Below are 26,516 nucleotides of genomic sequence, written 5' to 3'. Positions count from 1 at the left end.
CTTCAGATGGTTTTGCGAGCTGGGTATTAACCAGCTCCCACCATCCCCGCCCCGGCAAGCCTGCATGCCTCTTCCCCCGCCACAGCCACCTCTGCCCCAGCTGTGCTTGGCTTGCATGTCCCGACACCACGCCTGAGCCCCTGCGTGCACCCCAGCATTGCAGCCCTGTGCCCAAAGCCTGGGGTGCCCCCCCAGCCTGCCAGCACCCTGCACCCACCGTCTCAGCAGGGGGGACCAGACCATTGCACCAGCCTGTCTCCTCACACCCCCTGGGCAAAGTCTTAAACCCTTGCAGCCTGCCACAGCCCCAATCCCCTGGGCACATCCCTGCGCCTCCCCCTAGAACCCAGATAATCTTCCTCCATCTTTCGTGATCACGGCCAGCTCTGAAGATCTGAACTGGGGCTTTGCAGCAGGATGCCCGTGCCACAGGGCTGTGCCAGTAGACAAGTCCCAGGAGCCAGGAATGGTTGTGGCTTCGAAGAAGGAGAGAAAATGGTTTCCAGAGCAGAGTCCTGCTGAGCGCTTCCCTGGGCAGGTGCCCCGGGAGTGAATGCATGCAAGGACACATGGCTGCAGCCTGAACCAAAAACGCAGAGCAGGAGGAGGCCCAGGCGATCCCGAGCTGCTGAGCGAGGCAAGCCTGTCAGGGTGCCAGCCCTGGGTCCTGGAGCTGGCATGCCCGGATCTCACCTCCCCTTCCACACCCATGCCCCACGGGCACACTGTGGGTACCTGTGTAGGATCCCGAGCAGTCCCCTCCTTACTCTGCTTCTCTGGGTATGCCAGAGGCTGGGTGACCTACAGGAAAGCAGAGCTGAGGAGGGGTAATAGGGATGCTATGGAGAAAATAATGGTGCCCAGGCTGCTGGGGGAGTACCAAGGGGGAGTACACGTGGGGTCTCTGGGCATAGAGCTAGCCCTCTCCCGGCTGCAGCGGCTTTGCAGCACCTGAGCCCGCAGAGCCCATGGGGGTGGCAGTGCCCTGGCGCTGGCGAGCCGGCGTAACTCACAGGAACCCGGCCGCATAGGAATCGGAGAGGTTGTTCATGCCTCCGGCCGAGGTCGCGCCAACACCTTCCAGCCAGATCTTCTTCCCTGGCGTGTATGTGTTCACTACCTGTGTGGGACACAAAAGCAACCAAAGTGACTCCCATGAACCTGTGATTTAAACAAGGCAGACATCTCCTGTGCTACACTCCAGGAAGTCTTACTGAGACCTTCAGTAACGCCGCTGCTGAGCAGTCAGTGGGTGCCTGTCCGGCCCTGGCACGGTCACTAGGTGTCTTCACCATGTCTGCGTGGTGGGAAACTGGTCCTCATTCTCTCCTGCTGCTGCCACATGTCCACTACGCATCTTCTGGAGCCGCTCCTAACACGTCCTCCCAAACGTGTTCTCATGCTCCCAAACCCAGACCCTGTTCTTTGCCCATGGTCTCCCCACACACTTCGTCCCGCAGGCTGCCCTGCCACTTCACCTCAGCTTTCCATGTCCCCACGCAAGGTGGCCGCCAGCCACAGGGAGCACCTGAGCCCCGATGGCTCTGCAGCGTGGGAGCACTGGGGCACATACTGGAGCCACTTGGAGGAATGGTGGGCACCCAAGAAAAAAGCAGTGGATGTCCCTGGCCACAGGCAGAGTCAGCCCCACGGCTGAGCAGGGTCTGCTTCGATGTCCAAGGGGTCCCTGGCACAGGTGACGCATACAGGTCTGAGCATGCTGGCCCATCCCTAAAGCTCCAGCCAGCAGTGCAGACGCCTGTGAGATGCCAGGTGGGATGGGAGGGCTTGGATGGCCGGAGCTGCCCTCTCCCAGCGCGAGCAACCTCTGGCACTGAGCAACACCCGTCCTCTCTCCTGCAATCCCACTTCTCCAGGCCGGGTGACGAGCTCCCGTGACCAGATGTCTGCAAACCCGGCAGCCCGAGGACCGCTCCACGCAGCCTGATGGATCCTGCTCCATTAGTGTGGAACGCTGGAATGTGCTGGATGGACTGGGATCCCTCAAAGATGTTAAATACGCCAGCTCTGGGCTGCCTCCCACTCACAGCCTGTGAGAGTCGACATCCCTGACTGAAGCCCCAGAGGTGTTGGCATCCTGCCTGTAATTATCTAAGCCCGCCACCTTCCCCCTTCGGAGAGGAAGCAATAAAACAGGGAAGTGGACAAGCCCAGCTGCTCTAATCAGCCCCGGCAGGATGCACGGACTCAAAGCCAAGCTGGAGGCTATTAGCACCCAGCGCTGTGCTTTTGCTCAGACACACTGGCATTCCCAGGAGAGTCCTTCCCCGGCCCTGCCCCACGCAGACCAAATCCTGCCCCGTGGGTGCGAGGATTCCCTCAACCTACACTGAGGGCAGCTCCTTGCTGCCTCTGGTCTAGGGATGGACGGGGTCCAAGGAACCCCTAGGGTTTGTGTCCTGTCCTGCCAGGCTGTCACCACCCAGCTACCCACGGCTGGGATGGTGAACACTGTCCCTGGCCATCCTGTCACTGGTGCCCCACTCACCAGAGCCCTCCACCCAGCCCACCCTGGGGGCTCCTGCTCCCTTCCCAGAAGGTTCCCAACCCACAGCAGAGGTGGGACACATGCCACCACTTTTGGTGGGGTTGTGTCCCCCCAGCGGACACAGGGCCGGCCGGTGCCTCTCGCTTGCCCCCACGCTGATCCCACCGGTCGCCCCGCCATGCCTCCCTGCTGCGGGAGGATCATCCACATGAGTGGATGATTCCCAGCTTGCGCCAGAGGACTCGGCAAGTGGCTCCTCTCCTCCAGTTTTGCTGTGCTGATCCTTGCATCCCCTTTCCTGGGGCCTCTTTGAGTTGTTTACTCATCCTACGGTTTCTCCCTCCAGGAATTACAACAGTAAGACATTGTGGTGACTGGTATGGTATGAAAACCTAGACAAGACAGATGGGTGGACATCTTCTCTAGTCCCTAAAGCCTTCCCTGCTTACTAGGTGTTCCTTATTTGTTGTCGGACTGACAGCTAGGTGGGCTCCTCACAGCCCTGACCCCCGTATCAGCCAAAGCCAGGGGACCTGCGAAGCCCCCATCCCCTACCCAGTCACTAGAGACGCGAGCCCGATCCTCCCGACCAGTGCGGAGAGGAGAGCTGGCTGCAGGCTGCGCTAGTCAGGCAGAGCCATGGGCTCTGACACAGCACGCCAGCAACAGCTGGGTTTTATAACACAGTCAAAACATGATCATCAGGGGAAAAAAAACAGTTCATAACGATCATGATTCTCCACTAGTGAAAATCACCCTGGAAATGCAACTGTCACAACTTTGCAAGCAACATTTTTAGGCACTGTGAGTGAGTGGGGCAAGATATTGCAGCAGGAGCCCCCTCCTGAGCAGACACGACACCGTCTGTGCTCAGGACGGTTTGGTACTGCCTGGTTGCTCCCTCCTTTCCTCGTCCTTGGGAGCAGGTTTGAGGAATGGATGGATGGGAGACTGGAGAGAGTCAGCTGCTTTAGAAAGGCTTTGCACGGCAGCGTCTGCCCCTGTCCCGTGCATCCAGCCCGCGTCCCGGCACACCTGCACAGCCCACGCCACACTGCAGCCTGCAGCTGCTTCCCTCCCAGCCCGCCGCACATCCCACCCCGGGGCCAGGCGCCATGCTGCCCAGACTTTCCTCCCATCCCCTGGGTGAGGGCTGGCCACGTTTGGGCTGGGAGCACAGCCTCCCCCAGCAGCCGCCCTCCATCGCTGCCCCACGCCAGCTCCCCTGGGAGCGTGTTGGTACTGAGGCCAGAGCCCCGGCCACGAGCTGTGCCAAGGCCAGGCACCGCGGGCACGGTGCCCCCTCGCAGACCCTTTGCACTCACGCACTTTCTGGATTTTCCTGATCTGGTCAGAGAGCGTGTCTAACAGGCGCGTTTTCAGGAAGTCCGTCACTTTGGCCACTCGGCCATCAATGTAGTAACTGGAATGAAAATAAGAAGACAAGGATCAGGCAGCTGGGAGTAGCCCTGCCCCGAACCACGTCCTCCCATCCTGCTGCCCCACACCAAGAAAACTCCTCTGCTCTGGGGGAGTCCCTGCTTGCACTCTGCCCTGCCCTGGTCCTTCGGCCGTGCCTGTGTCTGGCAGATGCTTTCAGTCTCCAAACAGCGCGTGAGGTAGATGCACCCTGAACGCTGAGAAACCTGCACTGCAGAAACCACAGGAAGTTTTGCACTATTGCTGGTGAAACGCTGGGAGCAGAACGGAAAATGCTGGGAGCAAAACGCCACCTGCAAAGGCTTTGCAGCACCCTCTGCACTGATCTCATGGAGACACCACGGAAAGAGACCCTCCAACACGATGCCTGTGATAGCAGCGCCTGGGCTCCACCACCAGGGAGATCTTGGGAGATCTTCTGCTCACCCGGCTCGTCCCGTCTGTACACATCCCCTGTCTTAGGGACATCCTGTTTCCAAAAGGCAGATAAGCCAGTCAGCCCTGGGCCCAGTATCATTGCTACTGGAAAGACTGCTCTTACGGGATGGCAAAATGGAAGATGCACATCTAATGGCTGAAACAAAGGGCCCCTTAGCCACAGGAAGACACTACGCAGACACCAGGGAGGAGAAGGGTCCCAAGCAGGAAACACCCTCTAAGCCACACTGGAAATTGCTGCAGTAAACACCCAGGAGGGGACAGGGGAGGCTGCCTGTGCTCCCAGCCGTGGGAGTAACTGCATCACTCTGCCTGGGTTGTGGGACACTCTCCATTCAGTGGCTGGTCTGCAGGGGAGACTGTATAAAGCCTCTTCTAGTCTGAGAACCAGAGTTGCTCCTGGACATCCTGCTGCCATAACAACCCTCCAGGCTAGGCCCCGATGGTGTTTCTGAGCAAGGATTAGTGACCGTGGGGTGCACGGGCGGAGGAGCTATGGCACCAGTGTGAGCCCTGCTCCCAGCACCCCTGCACCACCTGCACCTTCCTTGCTCGCTCTCCCAGCAAAGTCCACAGCCAAATCCCCCGCTCGAGAAACGCCATGTCTGTTACCTGCAGGGGAAGTCCTGCTCTCACAGAAATCCCTTCTGCCCTGGGAATGCCAGGGAATGTGTCCTGTACAGAGGGCTGATTCCTGCTCTCCACGTGCTTGCTTATATAAAACACAGCTATAGTGCTGCCAATCATGATGTGAATCATCCGTCTCTAAGTGTGGGAGGACGGTTCTGAAATGCCTCAATACTGTCTCCTGGCTCCAGGACATAAGGTGAAGCAGTCTGTCCTGGAGTGCAAATACCCTGGGGCTGGAGGTAATCCCAGCTGGCTCCTCCTGAGGAAGTGTCTGGGACTGGCACCTCTGCCCCCACGCAAGGAGCAGTGGCAGCCCTTGCACATCTCCCAGAGACTCCTCCCAGCCATGCAGGGACACCAGGATGTCTGCTGCAGCATGCACTGGCATACCCTTGGGATGGCTGTTTGGCTGAAAAATAGGTTTTGGAAGAGAAACTTTCTGAATCTTCTCCTCCCAAATCTGCAGCGTGCATCAGCCGCTCGACAGAGTGAGCCCTGGGGCATGTCGGAGCTGTGCTGGGGTGATGGAGGTGCATGGAAATTACAGCAGCTCTGGCTGGGGCTGACAGGGCCCTGCCGCTGCCTTCCATCCCTTGCTGGAGCCACATCCACCAGAGTTGCACAGACCCTTCTCCCTCTCCACAGACTTCAGTGCAGCCATGGGTGCTGGGATGCATAATGGGCTGAAGAGCTGGGGTCTGAAGAACGGTGGATTCAGGTTTCCAGGGCTGATTTCTCCATAACATGCATCTCATCCACACCAGCGTGCAGCTGTAGTGGCCATAGTGGCTGCTTCACTTGGGTGCTGGAATGCAGGAGCATCCCCAAAGGATGCTGCCGGCTAACTCAGCCTCAGCCAGAGCACACATGCAACATGCACGAGGGCTCAGACAGGATTTTTGCATCTCACTGCTCCAAGTCACTACCCAGGTAACAGGGTAAATGCACTTGGAGCTGTGCAGGGCTGCGGTGAAAGGGGAGCAACACCAGGATGAACTGGCCCAGAACAGAAATGCATTAAATGAGAAGTCTCTTCTGCCAATCCTCCCCCAGACACATAGTCCCGGCTGTGTCCCCAGAGAAGCAAGGGATCATGCCCAGTTTCACTCCAACGTTGTGTAACCCAGGGAAGGAGGAAAGAGGCATTTCTGTATGTCTGTGTCGACTGGAAGGTGCTAAGGGCAGAGATTATCTCCAGGGGCGACTTGGGAAGTGTTCGAAATCATTCCAATCACTTATACACTATCGAACCACTGGCTGCCGGGAGGAGAGCAGATCTGTAAGCAGCAGGCAACAGTGGGGTTTACAGAGATTACTTTTTAAGACAAAATTACAAAGCAATGGACTCTGGGGATGGCAGATGTTTGGATTTTAACACAGTACTTAAGAACTGAACAGAAATTATTTTTTCAGACTGCTGTGGACTAAAAACCCCATCACCTGGGCCGAAAACTGGCTGAAAGGCCATAAAAATAAGGTTGTATTAAATGGGAAAAGATGGAGTTAGAGAGACCTCAGTCTGCATATGGCTCCTCCAATGCAGTGAGCTTTCTGCAGGGTTCAGCTTGTCTGTGCAAGCCGATATGGTCCCAAAAAAATCCCTCAGAAAGCAAAGGCAGGGTTGCATCTCCTCATTGCCTCCTCCAAGTGCAAGGTGTGCTCTGACTTATAGCTCCGCTGCCAAGGGAGAGGAACATCTCTCCAGGAGCAGCCCCAGAGAAGGCTCTGCCCTCCCAGGGACCGTGCAGAGGAGGCAGCCTGGGAAGGTGCTGCTGTGCTGAGCACAGCCCTGCAGGGAAGAGAAATGCCCCGGGACAGTGCCACGGTCACATTGTTTTGACACCTTCATTAACAACCCAGAGAAATGGGGACTGGCAGAGGGATGAAAGGCAGAAATAAACCTGCTTCAGTATCAGGAAATCTTGTTGGTAGCATGTCTCCTGGGGGAGCGAGGAGGGGAGCACCTTGGCTTTGGGTATTTAAGCAGAGCACGAAGACAATTACAAGCTTCTGTAAGATGGGCAAGGATCTCTTGCAGATCTGCCTGGGAAGTTCTTGGACACCAACAGGAACTTTCAACCTCCCCAAACTGGGGAAGAGGGAAAATGCCACCAGCTGCACAAGGCTTGCGAGGAAGAGAGAGGCACTGAGGTCTTCACTGCTACCAGGCTACTCGGGAACGGGTGAGCTGTTTCCAGCTGTAAGCTTCGTCGCTGAGATTCAGGCACTTCCTTTAGAGAACTTTAACTGTCAGTAAAGGCAGTATAGAAATCTGCAAAATGCAGACAACTGACAGGCCTTTAAAGCAGGAGAAGGGCTCGTTAGGCGTGGATTATTCCCAGGAGCAAAGGCTGCAGCTTTGCTGATATTTACAATGACTCAGTGCACTTGACTTTAAAAAAAAAAAACAAACCCGAACAGTCGCAACTCTCCAACCTCCAAAAAAGCCAGCAGCAGCTGCAGGGAGCTCCAGAGCTGACAAGTACCTCCCCAGGCAGCAGCGCGGTGCACAGGCAGCCAGGCCGAGCCAGTCCCGGGGGCTGCGGCATCCACATCCTCCTCTCCCCATGCCAGCAAGGTCTGAGTGCCAAAGGAGATGAATGGACAGACCCTCCCCAGCGCGGGCAGGGGTCTCTGGCAGCCACGGCTCTGCAGAGACAGAGGACACGTAGCTCATGGACAAGCTATTCAGCTCCACACAGTCTGGCAGATCTTCCAGTGGGCTCTGAGTATGATGCAGCACCAGAGTTGGCCCTGAAGCCTAGGAGATTTCAGCATGCCCACCATGGGCACAGACCATGCCGTTTCTCCTAATACGAGAGAATAGATACGGGCAATTGCATGCAGAGCTGACTCATCGTGTTCCCCAGTTTGATGCCACTATCTCTGTAGACAGACAATCTGCAGGAACTTGAGAAGAGCCAGCCAAGGAAAAGAGGGATCTAGCAACTAAATCCTAGATGAGACATATGTCTCAGAGGAAAGGCCATGTACAGACACTTTGGGTGCCCTATTATGCTATACAAAGCTGAGGCCAGTTCTCCCCCTTCCGTTTACATTACCCCATTTCTAAAACCTCCATTTGAATATGCCCTAGAAACCCGGGATGGGATCAGTGCACTTTGCAAAGGGAAGTGTGACTGTATCACTCCGGAGGTGGCCAAACCAGAGCACAGCGTGGGGGGGAGGACTCCACCAAGGGCTGGGCAGGGATTTGTGCCAGCGTGAGGAAATGCACCACCCCAACTCCCGGCCCCCATCCCTGGCTGGAACGGCAGCATGAGACTCAAGACACGAAGACAAGAGCTGGGAACAGTACTCCAAAAAAGCTGCTGCCAAAGGGTCTACTGCGGCAGGGCTGAGCACAGCTGCCAGCCAGAAATGCCCTTGTCCTTGGGCAGGCTGCAAGGCCAGGGCGCACACAGCCCTCCCAGAGAGGGGCAGTGCCAGGCACCTGGGCGAACCTGGGGCTACATGTCTCTGTCCTGTCACCTCCGGGACTTGTGCTGCCTTTAAAATGGTTTTCTGGAAAGATCCACAATCTGCTGCGTGGGACCATGAGCATTGTCCCATATTTAATGAAGGCAGTGCACTGGCTCCTGGGCAGCTGGTTTCATTTACCTCCCCTTTCATTTTAAAGAGAAACCTTTGCCCCTATTATCTGACCTCTTCTTCTGTTGCAGTTAATTACATTAAAGCCCACTTCCCAAAGCTCAGGAATTTCCGGATCTACTTTGTTGCCTGCTGCTATGGGGAGTGTCTGCTAGGAATTAGGGCACCCGCCTGCTGGGGACGGCAAGTGGGGCAGATCCCCGCTGTCAGCGTGACACCCTCCTGCCACTGCAGCTGTGAAACTGAGACACCTCTGCCGACAGAGGCAGCCCCCATCCCTGAGCATCTTCCCCAGGAGAGGGCAGAGCCCCGTCTGCAGCACAGGGCACGGGCAGCCCCACTGCTCCCCCTGGAGAGGAGAGGCAGGATGCGACCTGCTCCCCCCAGGTCTCCACCTGCGGGCACAGGGGAGAGGCGCTGCCCACCTCCAGTCAACTAATAAATGCACTGATAAAGAAGAATGACCGGGGGCTGCTCTCTGGCCCTAAAGGCAGAACTCACACCCATGCCTTTCTCCGCCCCCAGATGAGGTGCCTCTGTCCGTGCCACCAGTGGGAGCCATCTCTGGCCCATTCCATCTCCCTGGCCATGCCCTGGCATCGCCTGGGACCGTGCTGGTGGCCAGGGCCACGATGCTGCCAGGGACTGCGCCCTCCATCAGACAGTGCAGAGGATGGCAAGCCGGTGGGCAAAGCCGTGTCCTGGCTGGGTTTATTTACAGGTGGAGATGGGCCAGTGATTCCTTCCTGCAACCCCTTCCTCTAAGCACAACCTCAGAAAACACCGCGCTCTGAGCACTCACAGCAGGCTCACTCAAGCCCAAATATATTCCCTTGGTATATACATCGGGGGGGGTGTGTGTACACTGGGCAACTCTGCCCCAGCACCTTTGGGAAAGCTGCCCCCTGCAGCTACTGCCTCATGAGCAACTCTGCCTGCACACTCGACATGTCTAAGCCAGAAGAGATGTCACCCAAACCAAGCCCAGCAAAAGCATTTTAAGCAGCATCCCCCACATGCCCGTGTGCCTGGCATCTCTGGTTTGCCACATAGGGCTGGTGACTTTCCATCTTGGAAGATAATGTGGCATTCTCCAAGGAGCCAAAAGGATAGATGTCCACTGGCTTTGAAGATGCAAACATTTACTTTCCCTGTAATTAATAGGCATTAGTGTTTCAGAGGCAGCATTGCATAGGGATTTTTGGAGTTTTGCACAACACTTCGGATGGAAAACCAGCCGTACAGACTGAGAGAGCACGCCTGAGGATGGGATTGGGCATGGCTGCAGGTTTAAGCGGGCAATGAATCTTCACCATGTGTGAGGACGCCAGCGCCGAGCAAAGAGATGGCTGTGGGGAGGCTTCCGAGCAGTGGAAACACGCATCCAAAGACCGAGGGGGTCCACAGTAAACCGAGCATTTACTCATAACCAAACATAACAAACAAACTAAATTATCAGGGAAATGCCAAAACTCTCGGAGCCACTGTCAGTCCCACCTGCCACATCCTCCTTTAGTGGAAATTCCCTGAGAGTTTCAAAGCCATTCACACATCCCTCTCCGGCAACACATTACTTCTGAAGAGGGAGGCACACATGCTGAGTTACATATGTAAGTGAAACCATACTCAGAAAGCCTGGCGAGGTTGCTTATTTCCACCCAGTGTCACTTTTCTGTCGGCTGTATTTCAGATATATTCTGTTTTCACACAAAGAATAGGGATCCCTGCAATGTATTCCCTTCTCAATTCCCTTTCTGGATCGAGCACAGCCTTTTCAAAGGGATAACAGATTTGACAAATTTATAACCGATATCCCGGGAGAACGTTAGGGTTTGGAACAGAAATGTTCATACTTGAAGTTAGACAGCAGTTTAGTTTCCTGCTAATAATTTTCTTCTTGGATACAAAGGAACTTGTTTTGTTTTGTTTTGCTGTTTGGAGCAGAGGGATGAGACACTGTTTTGACATTTACTCATAAACAGTACAGAAGCCCAGCTCGGAGCTGTGGCCATTGCCAGTCCTCACAAACGCATACGGGTGCAATCTCCAGAGCTGCAAACCCGGGCTGGGGGAGAAGTGGCTCCTATGCTGCAGTGGAAGTGGGTCAGCAAGCAGAGTCTCAGCTCTGCCAACTCTCGTGGGGAGCTGCACCAGCCCTCCTGCTCGCAAGCTGCTGCTTCAGCACAGCTGCTCAGCACCAAAGCTGCTGAGCACTTTCAACTGATCCTATAAGAAGAGGTTCCAAAGCAGCCATGCGGGCAGATTCCCTGCACACCAGGATGAAACTCCACATCTGAAGCCTGGAAGTTTGTTCCTTCAACTCCTCCAAGGGCTTGGCCCAGTGATCAAGCCCCATTGCAGAAAGCGAATTCCTGGGCTAAGTAAATGTGATCAGCACATCGTGTAATCATGAAAAGCAAACTCCCAGCTGAGACATAGATCATCATTGCACAGCATGAGCCTGTAAGTAACACAAATCCCACTCCAAATCCTCTGCTACCCCACTGCCCCCATTGCACCAAGCTGCTGCTGCCTGGCAGGGAAGCCCCAGGAGCCAAACACCCAAGCAAGCAACACTGCAGCGCAGTGAGGCAAGCTAAGCTCTCTGAGGAACAGGACTTGCTGGATGTTGGTGCTGTAAACCACTCTGAGATGCCAACAGTTGCTTCTGCAGGAAGCTCCAAGGTTAACACACCAACACAGAGACCCTGGGCACACTTGCAAGAAAAACTCCTGTCTTAAAACCCACCAAGCTCTTTTTAAAAGCAGGTCTCCAGGTGGGTTTTACAAGAGATGGGCTTTACAAACCACACTGCTACACTTCAGCAAAGCAACCTGAGCACCCCACAAAGGGTTGCTGCGGAGGACCAGTTTGGGGAACAAGCCCTGGGGGCAGCACACACAAGCCCACCTTGGACCTGAGACCCTGGCTCTCGTGCTCAAAGGCCAGTGCCCTCCGTGGGAAGTTTAACCCAGCGTCAGAGCAAATCCATTTTTTCTGGGAACAGGGGGGTCTCACCATGGTTTTTGCTCCAGTGAGTGCCTGTCTCTGAAATGTGTCCTTTCTGTGGCAGGAGAGAGTCTTGCCTGCCCCACAAACCCTTTTTCTATCAATTCTGGCGGTCACTGCTGTGCTTGCACACTGCCTGTCCTGGTTTCAGCTGGGATAGTTAATTTTCTTCCTAGTAGCTGGTACAAGTGCTGTGTTTTGGATTTAGTATGAGAACAATGTTGATAACACACCCATGTTTTAGTTGTTGCTGAGCAGTGCTTACACTAGTCAAGGACTTTTCAGCTCCCCATGCTCTACCGACTGAGAAGGCTGGAGGTGCACAAGAAGCTGGGAGGGGGCACAGCCAGGACAGCTGACCCCAACTGGCCAAAGGGACGTTCCATACCATGGGACGTCATGCTCAGTACATAAACTGGGGGAAAGCTGGCCGGGGGGGCCGCTGCTCGGGGACTGGCTGGGCATCGGTCGGTGGGTGGTGAGCAACTGCACTGTGCATCACCTGCTTCGTATATTCTATTATTATTATTATTACTATTTTATTTTATTTCAATTATCAAACTGTTCTTATCTCAACCCATGAGTTTTCTCACTTTTACTCTTCCGATTCTCTTCCCCATCCCACTGGGGTGTGGGGAGAGTGAGCGAGTGGCTGTGTGGTGCTTAGTTGCCGGCTGAGGTTAAACCATGACACTGCCTCACCTTTGCACTGGCATTTGCACTCCCACTGCAGAGGGTCACAGCCTGCTGGGGAACCTGCCTCTGGCCACAGTGTGCAAACTGGGGCAGTTGGAAATAAGAGGAGGAAAAAGATGTTTATGGATTTTCCCCCAAATAAGAAAACCTTTCCCTCCACTTGGTGCTTGTCATAGTCAGTGCTACAGCTCAGAGCTTGCTTTGCCTCTTCTGAACTGTAGCACATGTTCGTGTGTAGGAACCAGGGGAAATCAGGTATCAGCATCTCTCTGGCAGCCCCACTGGGGCCTGGATCTTGGATGTTCACCTCCTTTCCATTGACATCTGCTTCTGGGGCCTCATCTGCAGTGCAGGACAGCGGCGTGTCTACGGACATCCGAGACCCTTACAAAACGGAGCGGGGAATAGGGCATTACGCATTTACCGTTGAACTAAGCTGCCTCCCCCTCCTCTGGGCCAAACCAGCTTAGCTTCAGGCCAGTGGTTGCAGGGAGACAGTGATCGGGGGGGAAAGGAAAAGGGCTTTCAGATAGTCCCGTACATGTGTCACACGCGGCTTTTGCTTCCCTGTCATCCCCACCCCGGCTACCACCAGAGCTGCCTGTCCTCCCAGCTGCCTCCGGGGACTCGGCAGTCCAGCACAGGGTTTGTTTCCAGCCATCAGGCAGGCCAGGCATGCAGGCAGTGGTATTTTTAGCCTCTGTCTCAGCTGTAGTGGTAAAGGTTAATACATCCCCTCCTGTATTTGTTCGAGAGGCTCCAGAGAGAGGGACAGAGCCTATTTCACCTATTTAAATGCAGCAGGAGGACAGAGAAGGTGGCTGTCAAAGTCTGTCCCCTTTCACACCCAGACAGCGCATCAGCTCTGCTCCCAGCGTCGTCGTCTGATCACCGCAATTAGTGTTGGAAAGTAGAAGAAATGGTGAATACCTACTGTTGCCAGGTAACAGCATCCACCGTGCTGCCAGCCACTTTCATGAACCTATAGGAAACAGAAGAAGAAACTGTTTAAGCCCAATGTTGTCACACGCGAAGTCCTACAACAACCAATGCCCACCCTACATCACAGGATACCAAAGGCGGTCACTGCACTCACAGACCCTTTCTGATGAAACCTTTGCATCCTTAAATGGAAAGAATAAATTATACTTAATACAAATGCTTGTAGCAAGCACAGCTGAGAATAACGGAGTGAAACCCAGCTGGCAGCAGAGCTTTAAGCATCATTTTGGGGCAGATAGGGAGAGCTTTTGGAGCACAACAGCATTTCAGGAACAAGATCTTGGGGTATGTACTTAGTTCTACGACTGCAACTACCCTAGTAGTGATTAAAGAAAAAGTTTTAAATGCTCATCTTAAAAGGAGACACTTCTTCACCCAACATGTATTTAAGCTGAGGAACTCCTTCCCTGGACTCAAGCAAGGACTGGGAAAATGGAAGAAAATGGAAGAAAAAACCAGCAAACCTATTAGATGCAAAGATGCCACCTCCAGCTCAGGAAGCCCCTGAGCATTGGAGGATGGGAGGAAAGGCTGGACAAAATCTGCTACGTGCTTCCCTTTTTTTGATGCTCTTTCTTGGGCATTGGCTGTTAGCAAACTGATGGGATTCCAACCTGGGTGCACTTTTAGTCTGCCCCGTTCCTATTACTAACCACAGCACTTCCATGCACAAGGTTACAGTGAGTTACGTGTATGTATTAGTCTCCTGATGGCTTATGACCCAACTATCTTTAAAACAATACACCTCCTCCAGACAGCTCCTATTTGAGTCAGACTTGAAGCTACACAGGTATATCTGCTGACGCTGCTGATGCCAAAACCAAAGCAACTCCTCATCTTGGGGACTGTGTGTGACCACTGCAGCAGCAGCCTCTGGCACAGGCTTGCTGCCATCCAAGACAGTCCCTCCCTGGCTCCCTGGTCCAGCAATCCAAACTGCACCTTGGAAAACTGCGGCTCCCAGGAGGAAGCCCAAGCAGTTACTCTATTCTTACGCTTAGGAGCAGAGATATGAAAACACACAAAGGCACACACCAACTGGACAGGCACGCTTTTCTGTTCAGTAGTGTAACGTGCACTGCGTAGCTGATGCATTTTGGAAGTGATAATGTATGCACATGACAGGAGACATTGGCTTGAGCAAGTGAACGTGATGAGAAAAACCGATGCTGTATTGTCTCAGGCTGCTCTTTGATGCACAGGGATCCCGGGAACACAACAGGAATCACACAGCTGTCCAGACTCCACCGGGACACAGGGATGAGTGGCGGTGGGTCCTGCGACCCCAAATCCCCCAGGACAGCCCCATGACTGAGGGTGGGGAAGGAAAGGGAAGGTTTGTGAGGAGACATGAGACCTTCTATCAGACCAGTTGTCATGGCAGGGAAGAACAGCAAGCTTTCCGGCACACGAGCCTCTAATCAGGTCTGAAACAAGAGCAGCAAACTTCAGGCTAAATATAGCTTGGAAACAATCATTCTGACTTTAAATTAATGACGATGGTCAATTATAGACTGGGACAAAAGGGCAGCTGGACCCTGTGAAGCATAAGAAGACACTGGCAAAGGCAGTGGTAATAAATCCCCGCGGACAGAGAGGGAAGAGATACAATTAGAAATGGAAAAACAATAACATGCTGTAAAACCCTGTAGCACTGATGCATCCCTGATTCTGCTGCCTAGCAGTGCTGTGAGCTTCAGTTCCCAGGCTCGCCTTTCAGAAATGCTTTTACATCTCTCCTGAGGGTCAGGCCCAGGAGGCCAGTACCAGGGCAGTGGTTTGGGGATGGTTCCTCCCCAGCTGAGCAGGGCAAGGAGACCAGCTGGACCAGCCATGGTGCAGCCAGAGGGAGAGGTGCAAGCTCCCCGCAACTCACATGGGTCATCTGGCAAAAAGGGGATTTTGCAAATATTGTTCTACAAATCTAAGTGTGCGGAAATATGCCAAAAGGATCAAAAAACCCAACTCTCAGGTTTTAAATGCTCAGTACAGGGACCGCTGCCTAAAATGTAACGCATGAAGTGTACAAGAGTGAGCTAATGAACTCTAAACTGAAATTACGAACACAATCCATATTGGGTTTGAAGATCGATATATTGCAATTGGGTTTGAAGATTAGCCCAGCTTGCTTTCTAACCTCAAATGCTTTATGTTCTGGCTACAAAATAAACCACCCTGGACTTTACTAAATCACCTCTTCAGGCTCAGGTTGGCACTCTCCACTCGCAGTCCAAAACCATGAGCAGACCGAGCTCGGGAGAAGCAGCTCTCCGGTTTTCCTTGCCATTTCCACAGTGCCTACAGCCCTGCTGCAAACACACCCGCTACAGTGGACTTTGAGCAAGGACTGAAAAGCAAAGCAAACCCTTGGTATAACCTCCAGCATCCCTGGAGCAGCAGAAGCAGGACATCTCTCTGTCCCATCTCCCATGTCTCTAGGAAGCTAATTGACCTGTTGTTAAAAAGCTCCTGAGAAAATGTTGTTCTAGGACACAGGCGGCACTCAGGCAGCACAGTACAGACCAAAAGCAGGACAGAAAAGGCCCTGGCTTGCTTAGTGTTCCTCTTCTGTCTCCGTAAGAGTGAAATAAATCGGTTAGTTCTGGTCATTTTCAAATTTTACCATAAAAGATGCATATCTAGCTCAAATTTTTCTTTCCATGTCTGTTTTTCTTTCTTTCTTTTTTTCTTTCTTTCTTTCTTTCTTTTTCCTTTTATTGAGATTTTTGCAGGATGAAGTTCAAAAGCTCTTGGTAAAACTTCAAGTCCTGCCTTAATGGTGGAGTTGTGCCTGAAGCACCCCAGATGACTTGGGCAATGGTCTCTACCCTCCAAAGGGAACCTAGAGCTGTTGGCTCAACAGCCAACAAGTGGTACTGCACATGCAAGAGATGAAAGCCCAGGGCAGGTGGAGATGCAGTGATGCACAGGTATCCGAATATCCTCAGCTTAGGAATACAGGTGTTACTAATCCCTTTATTCCTGTAGCACCTGTGCTGCTCAAACCACAGATTTTGAGGCCAGTGAAGATCCATAAGGTCCAAATGACCAGCGCTGGCACATTTTTATCTGGGATTTCCTGGACTGCACGATGTCCATGTGTGCAGTGCAGCACAGGCAGAGCAAACCAGATGCTTCCAGGACGGCTCAGATCCCTGCACAATGTGCTGCACAGATGGGCTGGGCTGGCGCAGTAAATCTGCCATTTTCCTACACGTTGGCCTTTCTCTGTGAGCACCAATCGACTGTGCAGCGCATGTGCAGTTAATCCCCTCCCAGGAGCAGTGGGACAAGCTGAGCCCATGCTGTGCAGGCAATGTGGGCAACTACCGTAGCGATGCCCTGTAATTCAGATGGGTGGCAGCCCCAGGGCATGCCCGTGCGGTATTCCTGGCTGGACTTCCACACATCAGACACCTGGGCAAACGCAAAAGCCCTCAAAATCTGCTGGGGCAGCATCTCTAGGTGGGAAAACAGAACATGTCAGAGGCCCGTGGAGGAACAGGAGCCTCGGGCAGGGCAGCACCTCACAGGTCAGGAACGAGCTGTGGGAGAGTGGGGCAGGAGGGCTGCAACACCACAAGATTATACTAACACCACAACTCTATATTGTGAAACCATGGCTCAAATCTGACCTTTCCCAGAGCATCTCCCATAGCCACATCTCCCAGAACCGCAACTTTCACTTGAGTGTCCATCTCCTTACCCTTGCAACTGCCTGTGTGCCAGCACCCCATGCCAGCATTACTACTTGTGGGGCCTGTGTTGAGCTACAACTGAAGCTCAAGCTTGCTTTTAAATAATCACTGAGAAAAATGTAATTTAACATTGATCAGTCACCTAAACAGTTCACAGCTCTGTCCCAGAAACGGTAATACTGGCATAACATAGGACAGCACCTCACAGATCAGGAACGAGCTGTGGGAGAGTGGGGCAGGAGGGCTGCAACACCACAAGATGATACTGACACCACAACTCTATATTGTGAAACCATGGCTCAAATCTGACCTTTCCCAGAGCATCTCCCATAGCCACATCTCCCAGGACTGCAACTTTCACTTGAGTGCGGGCAGGTCTCTGAAATAGATCTCCTGTCCTGATTCAATACTTGCCAGTCACGGAGCACCTACTGCAACCTTAAGCAAATTGCTCCCACGGTTAATTAGCCTCCAAGTATGTTATTTCTCATCTGAATGTGTCTGGCTTCAGCTTCCAGCCACTGGAACTTCCTAGGCTTATTCCTGATACATTGAAGAGCCATCTGCATTTGGAAATCTCTTTCCCATGCAGGTAATTGCAGATTGTCATCCTTTAAATAATAAAAAAAAGTGATCCTGTAACAAAGAATGCAGCTGCACAATGAGAGCAGTTACCATCGCACAGGCTCCCAGGCGGTTTAGCATCGTCGTCTGACTCTTGGGTGCTGGACTTCACAAACACGGGTTATTTCAGCTGTTGCTCCCTGGAGTACTACAAAAGCAAACTGACCCCCCCAAGCCCCAAATGTAGGAGCAACACTGGCCTGCCTGTGGTGCCGTGGTGGATCCCTAGAGCTGGGTGGCAGATCTCTGCCCTTTGAGCCAACAGTAATGGGTAGAAATAGCTTTATCTCGTGTCTGAATTGGTTGGTGAGGGTGACTAGGGCACAGGCTTCACTTACTAACTTCTTCAGGTTCCAGTAGCACAATCAAATACCTGCAGCAGCAGAGACAGGTACTAGACCCAACTCACGCCACATGCTGCAAAGACTTTGACCTGCAGTGCCAGATTTCAGACAGGGATTTCACTGCAGGGAGCAGAGCCTGGTGGGGAATACGTATAAATCTGCTGCTATATTGTATTCTGTCTCTGCTCAGCATCACCTTTCTTCAACAAACTTGATCTATGGTAGGGCTGCACAAGCCTTCTATCAAAGAGGACTTTATGTCCCAGACTGCCCCACCCAGCCTTGGGACTCTGGAGGTTGCATTTGGACCATGATGTTGCATTACCACTGATGCTTTTTCCCACCATTGATTTGTCCAGTCCCTTTCTGAACACACACTTCTGGCCTCTGCAATACCCTGTGACAATGACTTCTACAATGCCATCGCATACTGCCTACTCCAGGCTCTCCTTGTTTCTCTTCCCTACTTGAATTCAAACAAACAAGCTCTATCCATACACTGTCTTTGGCTGCTACTCCAGAACAAGTTGTAGATAAAAAGCAATGCCTGGACCGACTGATGTGTGCTGACCTGCTCGGGCAGCCACAGCCCTCTTTGCCCTCGTAACGGCATGGACACAAGGCATGGGCAGTCATCATAAAAATGCTACCGAAGACTCTCCCATTTTTAGCACCTTGATTTTGCTTTGGCCTCCGGTTGTGTTGGACCCCAAGTGTACAGCCTGTGCCATTTCATGAGCTATAAGCTAACACCTCCCTCTACCACATAAGCACCAACACGAGAACCTGGCCTTGGGGTTGATTTGTGGATACAGGGAGCAGGGCTGAGGACTGGGACAGGTTTTAACCTGACCCCTACCTGGGCTGCCCACAGATAATCAAGACATTGTCTCCAAGCCCCCTCCCGACCCTGCCATGTCCACAGCTGGCAGGCAGGCAGGGCTTCATCACCACTGAAAAAACATGCTTCCTCACCTTTATGGGCTCCTTTCAGAGCACTGTAGAATGACATCATCACCAAAAAAAGCCAAAGTGACCCAGATGGGTGGTTAACTCTCCACAAGTACTACAAACCAGGAGTAGGAGGCAGTAAAATCATAAAGGATGAGAAACTTTTGTGCCTTGTAAGGTGAGGATTGACATGTGGGAGCTTCCTCGCCTGCTGCTGCCACCTGGCCGGAGGTGCTGTGGCTCTGTGACCAGAGGGTGGATGTGCAATGGTGACAGCAGCAGCAAGAAGGGGCCAAGGGGGCTGGAAAGAGGGCAGACAGAAAGCCAAGGAGGCAGCAGGTCTAGTGGCTCTGAGAGCTGGGGGATGAGGAGGTAGGGAAAGGCTGTAGCTCCACACAAGAAAGATTTTCACTTCTCTGGTGACTTCACAGGCTCAGGACCCAAAGTGGCCACAGAGCATCAACAACAGCCAGCCTAGCGTGGACACAAGTGCCTGCCAGCCCTTACCCTCCTGGCACTGCAGCTCCTGCCGTGGTGGAGGTAACACCTCGATGCTTGTGAGCATCCAGTGGCAAAAACTAGGCTACACCAGCCGAGGAACAAGGTCATGAGAGCCCCTAGCCAAATCTGCCGAGACGTGCTGGCCTAGGTTTTGTACCAAATGTTCTGAGCTTTAACACGTGTTAGCATCTCTTCTTCCTAATAGCTTTCCCTCACATTTCTTCCCTTCCAGCACTGAATGTGTAATTCAGTCACGCGTTAACCTTTGTGTCTGATTCCTGATCTGCTGTTAAAATCTATGTTAATTCCTTAGAATCTCACAATTTTTTCCCCAAGAAAATTCTGAGCAGTTCTGGGATTCCTGTACCCGCAGACGCGGTAGGTAGCTAACATGGTCTGCTCTCCAACAGCTCAGGCTGCATGAATGGTCTAATTAACACCTCATCAAACTCAACTGTTGGTTGTGTCTGGAGAAATTCCCTCTTGCACCTGTGCGTTCACAAGACACCATTTCTAGCCTCCCGCACAGCAGGCCCCAGCCATCGGAGCAATGCTCTGTCACTGCAGAGCCCATCCTTACATCAGCAGTAGCGGTCCTGGTCCAGTCTCCTGGACTTGCCAGCCCAGAGTGACACTGATACACTCTGTGGCTACTCTGAGCCATTGCACTGTGCAGGGTGGTGCAAGAGCTCAGGAGCAATAACTCAGCAGTGAAGGGTGTGCAAAGCCTGTGCTGCTGCGTTTCAGGCAGGGCTCTCCTCCCCTCACCATATCCTACCTCCATCATCAGAAAGTGCATAGGTTTCACCCAGCACAGCTCAGTGTCACCTGCCTAAGGACAGCCTTTGCAGTGGGACAGCGTGCACACACCCCTACATGCCGCAAACCTTCAGGTGCCTGATCTGCACTCATCATCTAGCCTGTCTAGCAGACCCCAGAGAAAGGTGGCGCCCCAGGAGGGGTTCATTCCCACCCTGTCCTGGAGGACAGGCCCTAGGATTGGGTCAGAATGGCCCTGGAGGTGTCCATCTCCCACCACTGAGACAGACAGAGCCTGGTGCACAGCAGAGTGCAATGCCCAATTTGTGTCGACACTACCATTATTGCAGGACAAGGTTTAAACATAAAGAATAAGTTTAGCTTTGTTGCTTGAGATAATGGTTAAACAATAGACTACAATGTTTGGAACACAGAGCATGCAACAGGAAAATGTAATTTTAGGTAATACTTCACAATGAGACTATTCTGAATGTTTCAGCACCTCAGGTAACTCTAGAAGCTTTCCCTGGAGAACATCTAACTCCAGCTTCTACTGTCAGAGATCACACTCCCTGGGCCTCTTTGAGCTCTCCTTTCTCACTTCAGCTTGTTTCCATTATTTGCCCCCCCCAAATCCACTTCCTCACTTTGTGTAATAGGGCACTGCTTGCCTGGCAGACTAATCCACCCATCCCGACTTCTGCGCTGGGGTGTATCATCTCTTCCCTCCAGCCTTACTTAACACTTGAGTCATAATCTTCCACTTGGCATATCTCTTCCTATCTGGTTGACTTCTGCTGTTCATCACATTTTTTTAAAATAAGAGCAAAACTTTGCAGATTTCACATCATCGGGACTATTAACTGCACACACTTTATTTGCTCTAGAGCCTTCATCCTACTGCGAGCACTATGTAGACCACTCACGGTGGTCTAGCAAGGCAAGCAGCAGGCTTGCCATTGAGAGCATCTTCCTAAATTCCTTCTCCTTTCTCCTGCTTGCTGACTGTGTGGTGCTCATTCAGGATCCCCAGAGGCATGTCCTGGCTGTTACAGCCCCAGGCACATGCTCAGCCACATCCCATTGACTAGTTCTGCGATGCTCCTGCAGAAGGCAGAGCTCTCAGTAGCACTAACCGAGAGTACTGAAGAGACCTCAGGGAGCTGCTGGGAATAAAGCTCACGCTGTCAAGCAGCTTAGGCACTGGGGTTTATTTGTTTGTCTTTTTGCAACTCCATTTCCAAATACTGCAAATGAGCGTTTAGCCCTTTGTCTTTGTGTAATCAGACTTGTTCCTCCTCTTTACACCCTGCCTGGTAATAATGGGGTCTTTATGTGGAAAGACAAGCAGCTCTTGTCTCACAGGACCCCGTGGGCTTTAAGGCCATGCAGGCACGTGCCACTCGCCATGAGCTGCAGACACCGGGGTTTGGAGTGCAGGACACAAAGTTTCTTCATGGGAGAGAGAAATCACTTTGAGCGCCTGTGGACCAGTATCACCCTGGCAGGCAGGGATGGCAGCAGAGAAACAGCATATAGCTTGGAGAGTAGGCATGCTTATTACAGCTCTTTCAGACCAATGTGGGGGTCTGGAGAGCTCCCACCGTCCCATCACCAGGGCTGCTCAAACCCTAGCTCTTACCTTCCTTCCCTTTCATTCGAGATGGTGTTTCTGCCAGCCTCTCCATCAGATTGTATGCTACAGCCTCGCTCCCGGGGTCACCGTCAGTCAGAGCGTGGCTCCAGCAATGCAGAGCTGCCAGACCACCCTGGCCGTGCGACTCAGCTCTTCCGACCCCTCTTCCCTGGGACCTGGCTGCGGCGCACGAAGGGCAAACGCAGCAGTAGGACTTCCCTTTCTCTAAGAGCTTCTTGGCTCTCATCCCTGTTGTTTTTCTTACTCAGCCTGCTCCTCCCGGCGCTAAAAGATTTCCTGCTGATCAAGGCTACTACAACATCTTGTAACTCCCCCCGCACCGTACTGAACGCCGGGGCTCCGGCGAGCGATGCGCCCATGTGGCATCGGCGGCAGCCATGGTGTGGGTGCAGGGGCTGCTCCCCCACTTTCGTCAGTGGGAGGGATGCTGGCATCGCAGCTGGTTCCACCAGCTTTATGGTCTCTTTGTGCTGCTGCAGCAGAGCTGAGAATCTGGCCCTGGCTCCCTCCCCGCCTCGCCGGGGACTGCATCAGTGTGCTGTTTATTGTTTCTGCCAGATCATTCATGCAGATGTTAATGAATGCTAGACCCAGCTTTGCTCCCAGCAGAGTCCCTTCCACACCTCCCCCTGCCCAGCCCTCTGCACTGGAGTTTCTGTTTACAGTCCTGCAGGGAATTTCCCCTCTGCTGCACGGTCTTCAAGCCACACAGTCCCAATTCCTGCTGCCAGCAGGCTCCCACACCTCCCTGGTTCCTGTAGCTGTCCAATGTCACCTCCAGGTGTCTGCGTCCCTCACTGTCACCATTCCTTCTCCACCTCTGGCCTCCCCAAACTAGAGACAAACCAATTCTCCTAGGAGGGAGCAGAGGGCTTGGCCAGTGAAGAAAGTTGCTACAGGTTCTTCCTCTGCACAGATGGAGAAAGCACAGGGAGAAGAAGTCACCAAATGGGAAGAGCAAAGCAATTTGTCCAGGAGGACTCGGAGACAACATCTACACTGGTAAGTGGTGCCAGGACCCACCTCCTGGCCCTGCATCCACACCACTGCGTTATCTTCACAGCTCAACAAGGTGGGAAATGCTGGGAATACTTGGGAGAGTGTTAATCAGCCCAGACCAAAATCCCACCAGGGACCTTTGCAGAAGTTTAGCAGCACAAACAACCATGTTCCCAAGCCCCTGGCACTGCGGTGGCTGAGCTGCCCAGAGCCTCGCTGTCCTGGCAGCTGTTGGACATTGGGAAGCCAAAGAGCAAGTCTACCTGCTGCAAAGGGCATTAGTCTCAGGAGGGATTTCTGATCTCTTCTTGATCAAAGCAACATCACTTACCCTTCCAGGAGAGCGATGACGTTCTTTCTGGGCCTCCCAATGTTCGGCCCGTAGAGGTTTGCTCTGGAATAAGTGCGGATAAGCTGCAGCAGGCTTCTCAGCTGGATGTAGTCCTTCCCCAGCTGGCTGCCGTTCACCGAGCGGCCGATCAGGGTCCGATAGTTATTGGGCTCTGGAAAAATAAAAATAGAAAAGCAAGGCTTGCCAGCTACGCTCCTTCATCTGTGCTTCCAGAGAGAGACACACAGCTCACATGCTGTTGCACAGCTTGAGCTCCGCAGAGCTGCCTGCCTGCTCTGCGGAGCAGCAGAAGGAGCCTCTGAGGAGTGGATGAGGGCCATCGCCTGCTCTCCTGTGCCAGCATCTCCTCCCGCGCCCCTTCTGCTGTGTGCTGGGTGAAGGAACTGCACTTTGGTGTCATACTCCTGTCCCTGTAGGGTCCCCACGTTCCCCTGGCACTGCAGCCACCATACAAGTCCATAGAGCTGCTGGTCTGGCCACCCCAGGACTGGCTGTGCCCAGCAGCCGGGGCAGAAGCATTTCATGTGCTTAATACCAACTAATGGAAACGTCCATCTAAGGTGCTAACACATGCCAGGTCTGTCTTAGAGATGGTGCTGCCTTATAGCAGGGGCCTTTAAATCCCTCTGAAACTACATTGGCAAAGCATCCTGGGATTTGCAAATATCCTCTTCCAAAAGGGAATATCTTTCTGCTACAGTGAGCTCCATTCCCGTGTCTCTCCTATTCCCACACTCACCGTTGCCCAGCTCCCAGGAGATGTTGTACTTCTTGCTGGCACTGTACTTCAGCAGGCTGAGGGCATTGGAGCTGTTCCAGGAGTTGTTGGGATTTCGGCGCAAAGCATTCAGTGCAAAGATCAAGTGAAGGCCAGAGCAGTCAGCAAAGTTATAGAGTTTGTCTAGAGACCTGGCTGGGAAGAAACAAAAACCAGTTTGTAATTCAAATGAAACCTAGTTCCAGGGAGGTTCAAATGATCCTGCTGTCCATCAGACCTTGCCTTCTGTGTAGGATGAGCCAGGGTCAAATGCCATCCCCGTGACATCTGTAACCGCAGAAATGCACCTGAGCTTTGAAACCGGGATAGGATTCCAGGTGTGGGCTCATCTCCTTCCAGCATGAAACTTGGATGCCCTCCACCAAGTGTCAGAGCTAGGGGCCATGTTACCAGAGACAAGTGACTTTATAACATCTCTTTTCATCTGCTCTTGGCAAGGAAAGTTCAGCCTTCCCTGTGCTTATCCTGCCTTGCATCTCTTTCAGAGCAGATCCCTGCAGTGCCTGGGGAGCAGAGGAGGAAATCACCACCCCAGGGCTCCCAGCTCACAGCCACCTCTGCTGCACGCCACCACAGCCTGCTATCTGCTCCCACAGCCCCCTGTGCAGTAACCAAGCCCCAGCAACAATCAAGTAGAGCCTCCAAGGTGTGCACCGCGCACCCAGCTAACCTCTGCTCTGCACACAAAGAGAGGAGCTTTGTGCCACCCCTTGAGCTCAGGCAGAGAGGAGGACTCCCTGCCTGGTGACAGCCTGGCCAAGCCCTGCTGCTGGGGTGGCCCTCCTGCCATCCTGGGGTCTTCACAGGATTCATGTCCTACCTGCTGGCCCCAAAGCTTCCCAGCTGGCATCTGCCCTGCCGCGCTGTGGCCTTGATGAGCAGTGGGGCACCAGCCAGCAGCAGAAGTAGAGAGCAAAGAAAGAGCTGACCCACTATTCAGGGGGGAGTGACATTAGCACAGGGTGCTGCTGGGAGACCCAAAACGCTTAATGCCTTTTTTTGCTTCAATCTTCCCTAAAAATTCAAAAGCAATCAAATGCCTGATGAAGCTAATGCCAGTGTTAGCAGGATATGAACTCACACGACAGCATGAGGAGATTTGGTTAGGGAGTAATTAGATAACTGTGGTGTTTTCAATCATCCCTGCCTGTTGAACTGCATCCCAGGACACTCGGTGAGCTTCCTGAAGCAGCCTCAGAGATGCAACCACTTAACTGTGACGTGCCACTGGGAATGGGGAGGTTCCAGGGGGCTGGGGAGGGCAGACTGAGGGCTCCACTTTCAGAAGAGGGGAAGGAGATGCTGGGGAATTACAGAGTAGGCAGACCAGCTTCAGGTCCCAGAAAAATACTTGGACAAATAATCAAGCTGCTTGTCAGCACTTACAAAATATAAGGAGATGATCAACAGCCACAGGAATGTGTCAAGAACAAATCACACTCAAGCAGTCTACTGACAGGAGAGCAGGGCTTGCGGGCAGCAAAGCAGCCATTTAGGTCTTATACCTTGATGGTTTTTAAGGCTTTTGACACAATTGCATATGACGTTCTCTCTGGCAAGTGAGGTAATCCTGATCTAGACTGAACCGCAGTGAGAAATACGCACACCAAGAGCAGCTACCAGTAATTTGCTGTTAAACTGAAGAGTCTAGGCAGCCTGCTCTGGGTCTCTTTACATATTTCTAATAAAGAGGGGTATAAAGGAGCAGAGGATACATACATCAGACTTGCCATGGCACTAAGGTACCAGCATGCACCACCATGGCCAAGGGAGCTGAAGGGGATGGAGAGGAGGCGACCGCACGCTCAGGGAATTGTTCTAAGCCCAGGGGCGATGCTCTGAGACTCCCTGTGCCCGCACTGCTGGACCAAGGTGCAAGTGAGATGGTGACAGCCAGGAGCTGCTCGCTCCAGTCCCAATAAGCTGCTCACAGCCTGTGTGTCTGGGTTTATTCTGTCGCCTTTCCTGGTCACTGAAAGCCTCGGTGAATACGGAGCCAGCTCTGAGGTCTGAGAATAATAAACTTATTTTAAAAGCAATGTTTTAAGGAGGGTCAAGGAAATAAGCTAACTGAACAGCTAACGTTTAATGGAACGCAGCAAAATTATGGAAAGGAAAAGAAAGTAAAAATGTGGAAAAGAAATTCCTAATCCCTTCACAACCTTTTTCTAAACGCTACTGGCTGTTTGAGTGAAAAGTAGCTGAATTAGATTAATCTAATGTATTCATCCCACTGGTTCAGGCACATTAGCTGTTTTTCTGGATGTTTAGTGAATTAGAGACAGATACAGCTACTTAATACTCATTTACTTCAGACCTCCAGGCAAAAAGCTGCACTTGAAATGAGACTCCTATAAAGAGGATAAGATAGACACCTAAATGACAACATGAAGATAGCAAAAAGGCATTACCTGCAGTTCCCCTGCTAGAAATGAAACCTTTTCACTGGTCCAAAACAGTTGTAGTTCTTAAGTACTACAGGATGGGATTTGGTTCATGTTTAGGAGCCTTTGCAG

At 52.6% G+C, this 26,516-nt stretch overlaps 1 protein-coding gene across 1 annotated transcript in view; it reads right to left on the bottom strand.

Moving 5' to 3' along the window:
* The window catches only part of HPSE2 (heparanase 2 (inactive)), a 115,026-nt gene that overhangs the window by 15,125 nt on the left and 73,385 nt on the right, over positions 1-26,516 (bottom strand). Inside the window, exons 6-10 of the mRNA XM_076338006.1 lie at positions 23,962-24,135; positions 23,202-23,373; positions 13,270-13,317; positions 3,839-3,932; positions 1,014-1,120 (exon numbers count right to left, since the gene is read on the bottom strand). Of these exons, the coding sequence (XP_076194121.1) occupies positions 1,014-1,120; positions 3,839-3,932; positions 13,270-13,317; positions 23,202-23,373; positions 23,962-24,135 (595 nt within the window). The remainder of the gene's footprint in view (positions 1-1,013; positions 1,121-3,838; positions 3,933-13,269; positions 13,318-23,201; positions 23,374-23,961; positions 24,136-26,516) is intronic.

Source organism: Aptenodytes patagonicus, chromosome 5, assembly GCF_965638725.1.
Source record: "Aptenodytes patagonicus chromosome 5, bAptPat1.pri.cur, whole genome shotgun sequence".
Lineage (NCBI taxonomy): Eukaryota > Metazoa > Chordata > Aves > Sphenisciformes > Spheniscidae > Aptenodytes > Aptenodytes patagonicus.
This window is presented reverse-complemented; position numbering and strand designations above follow the sequence as displayed.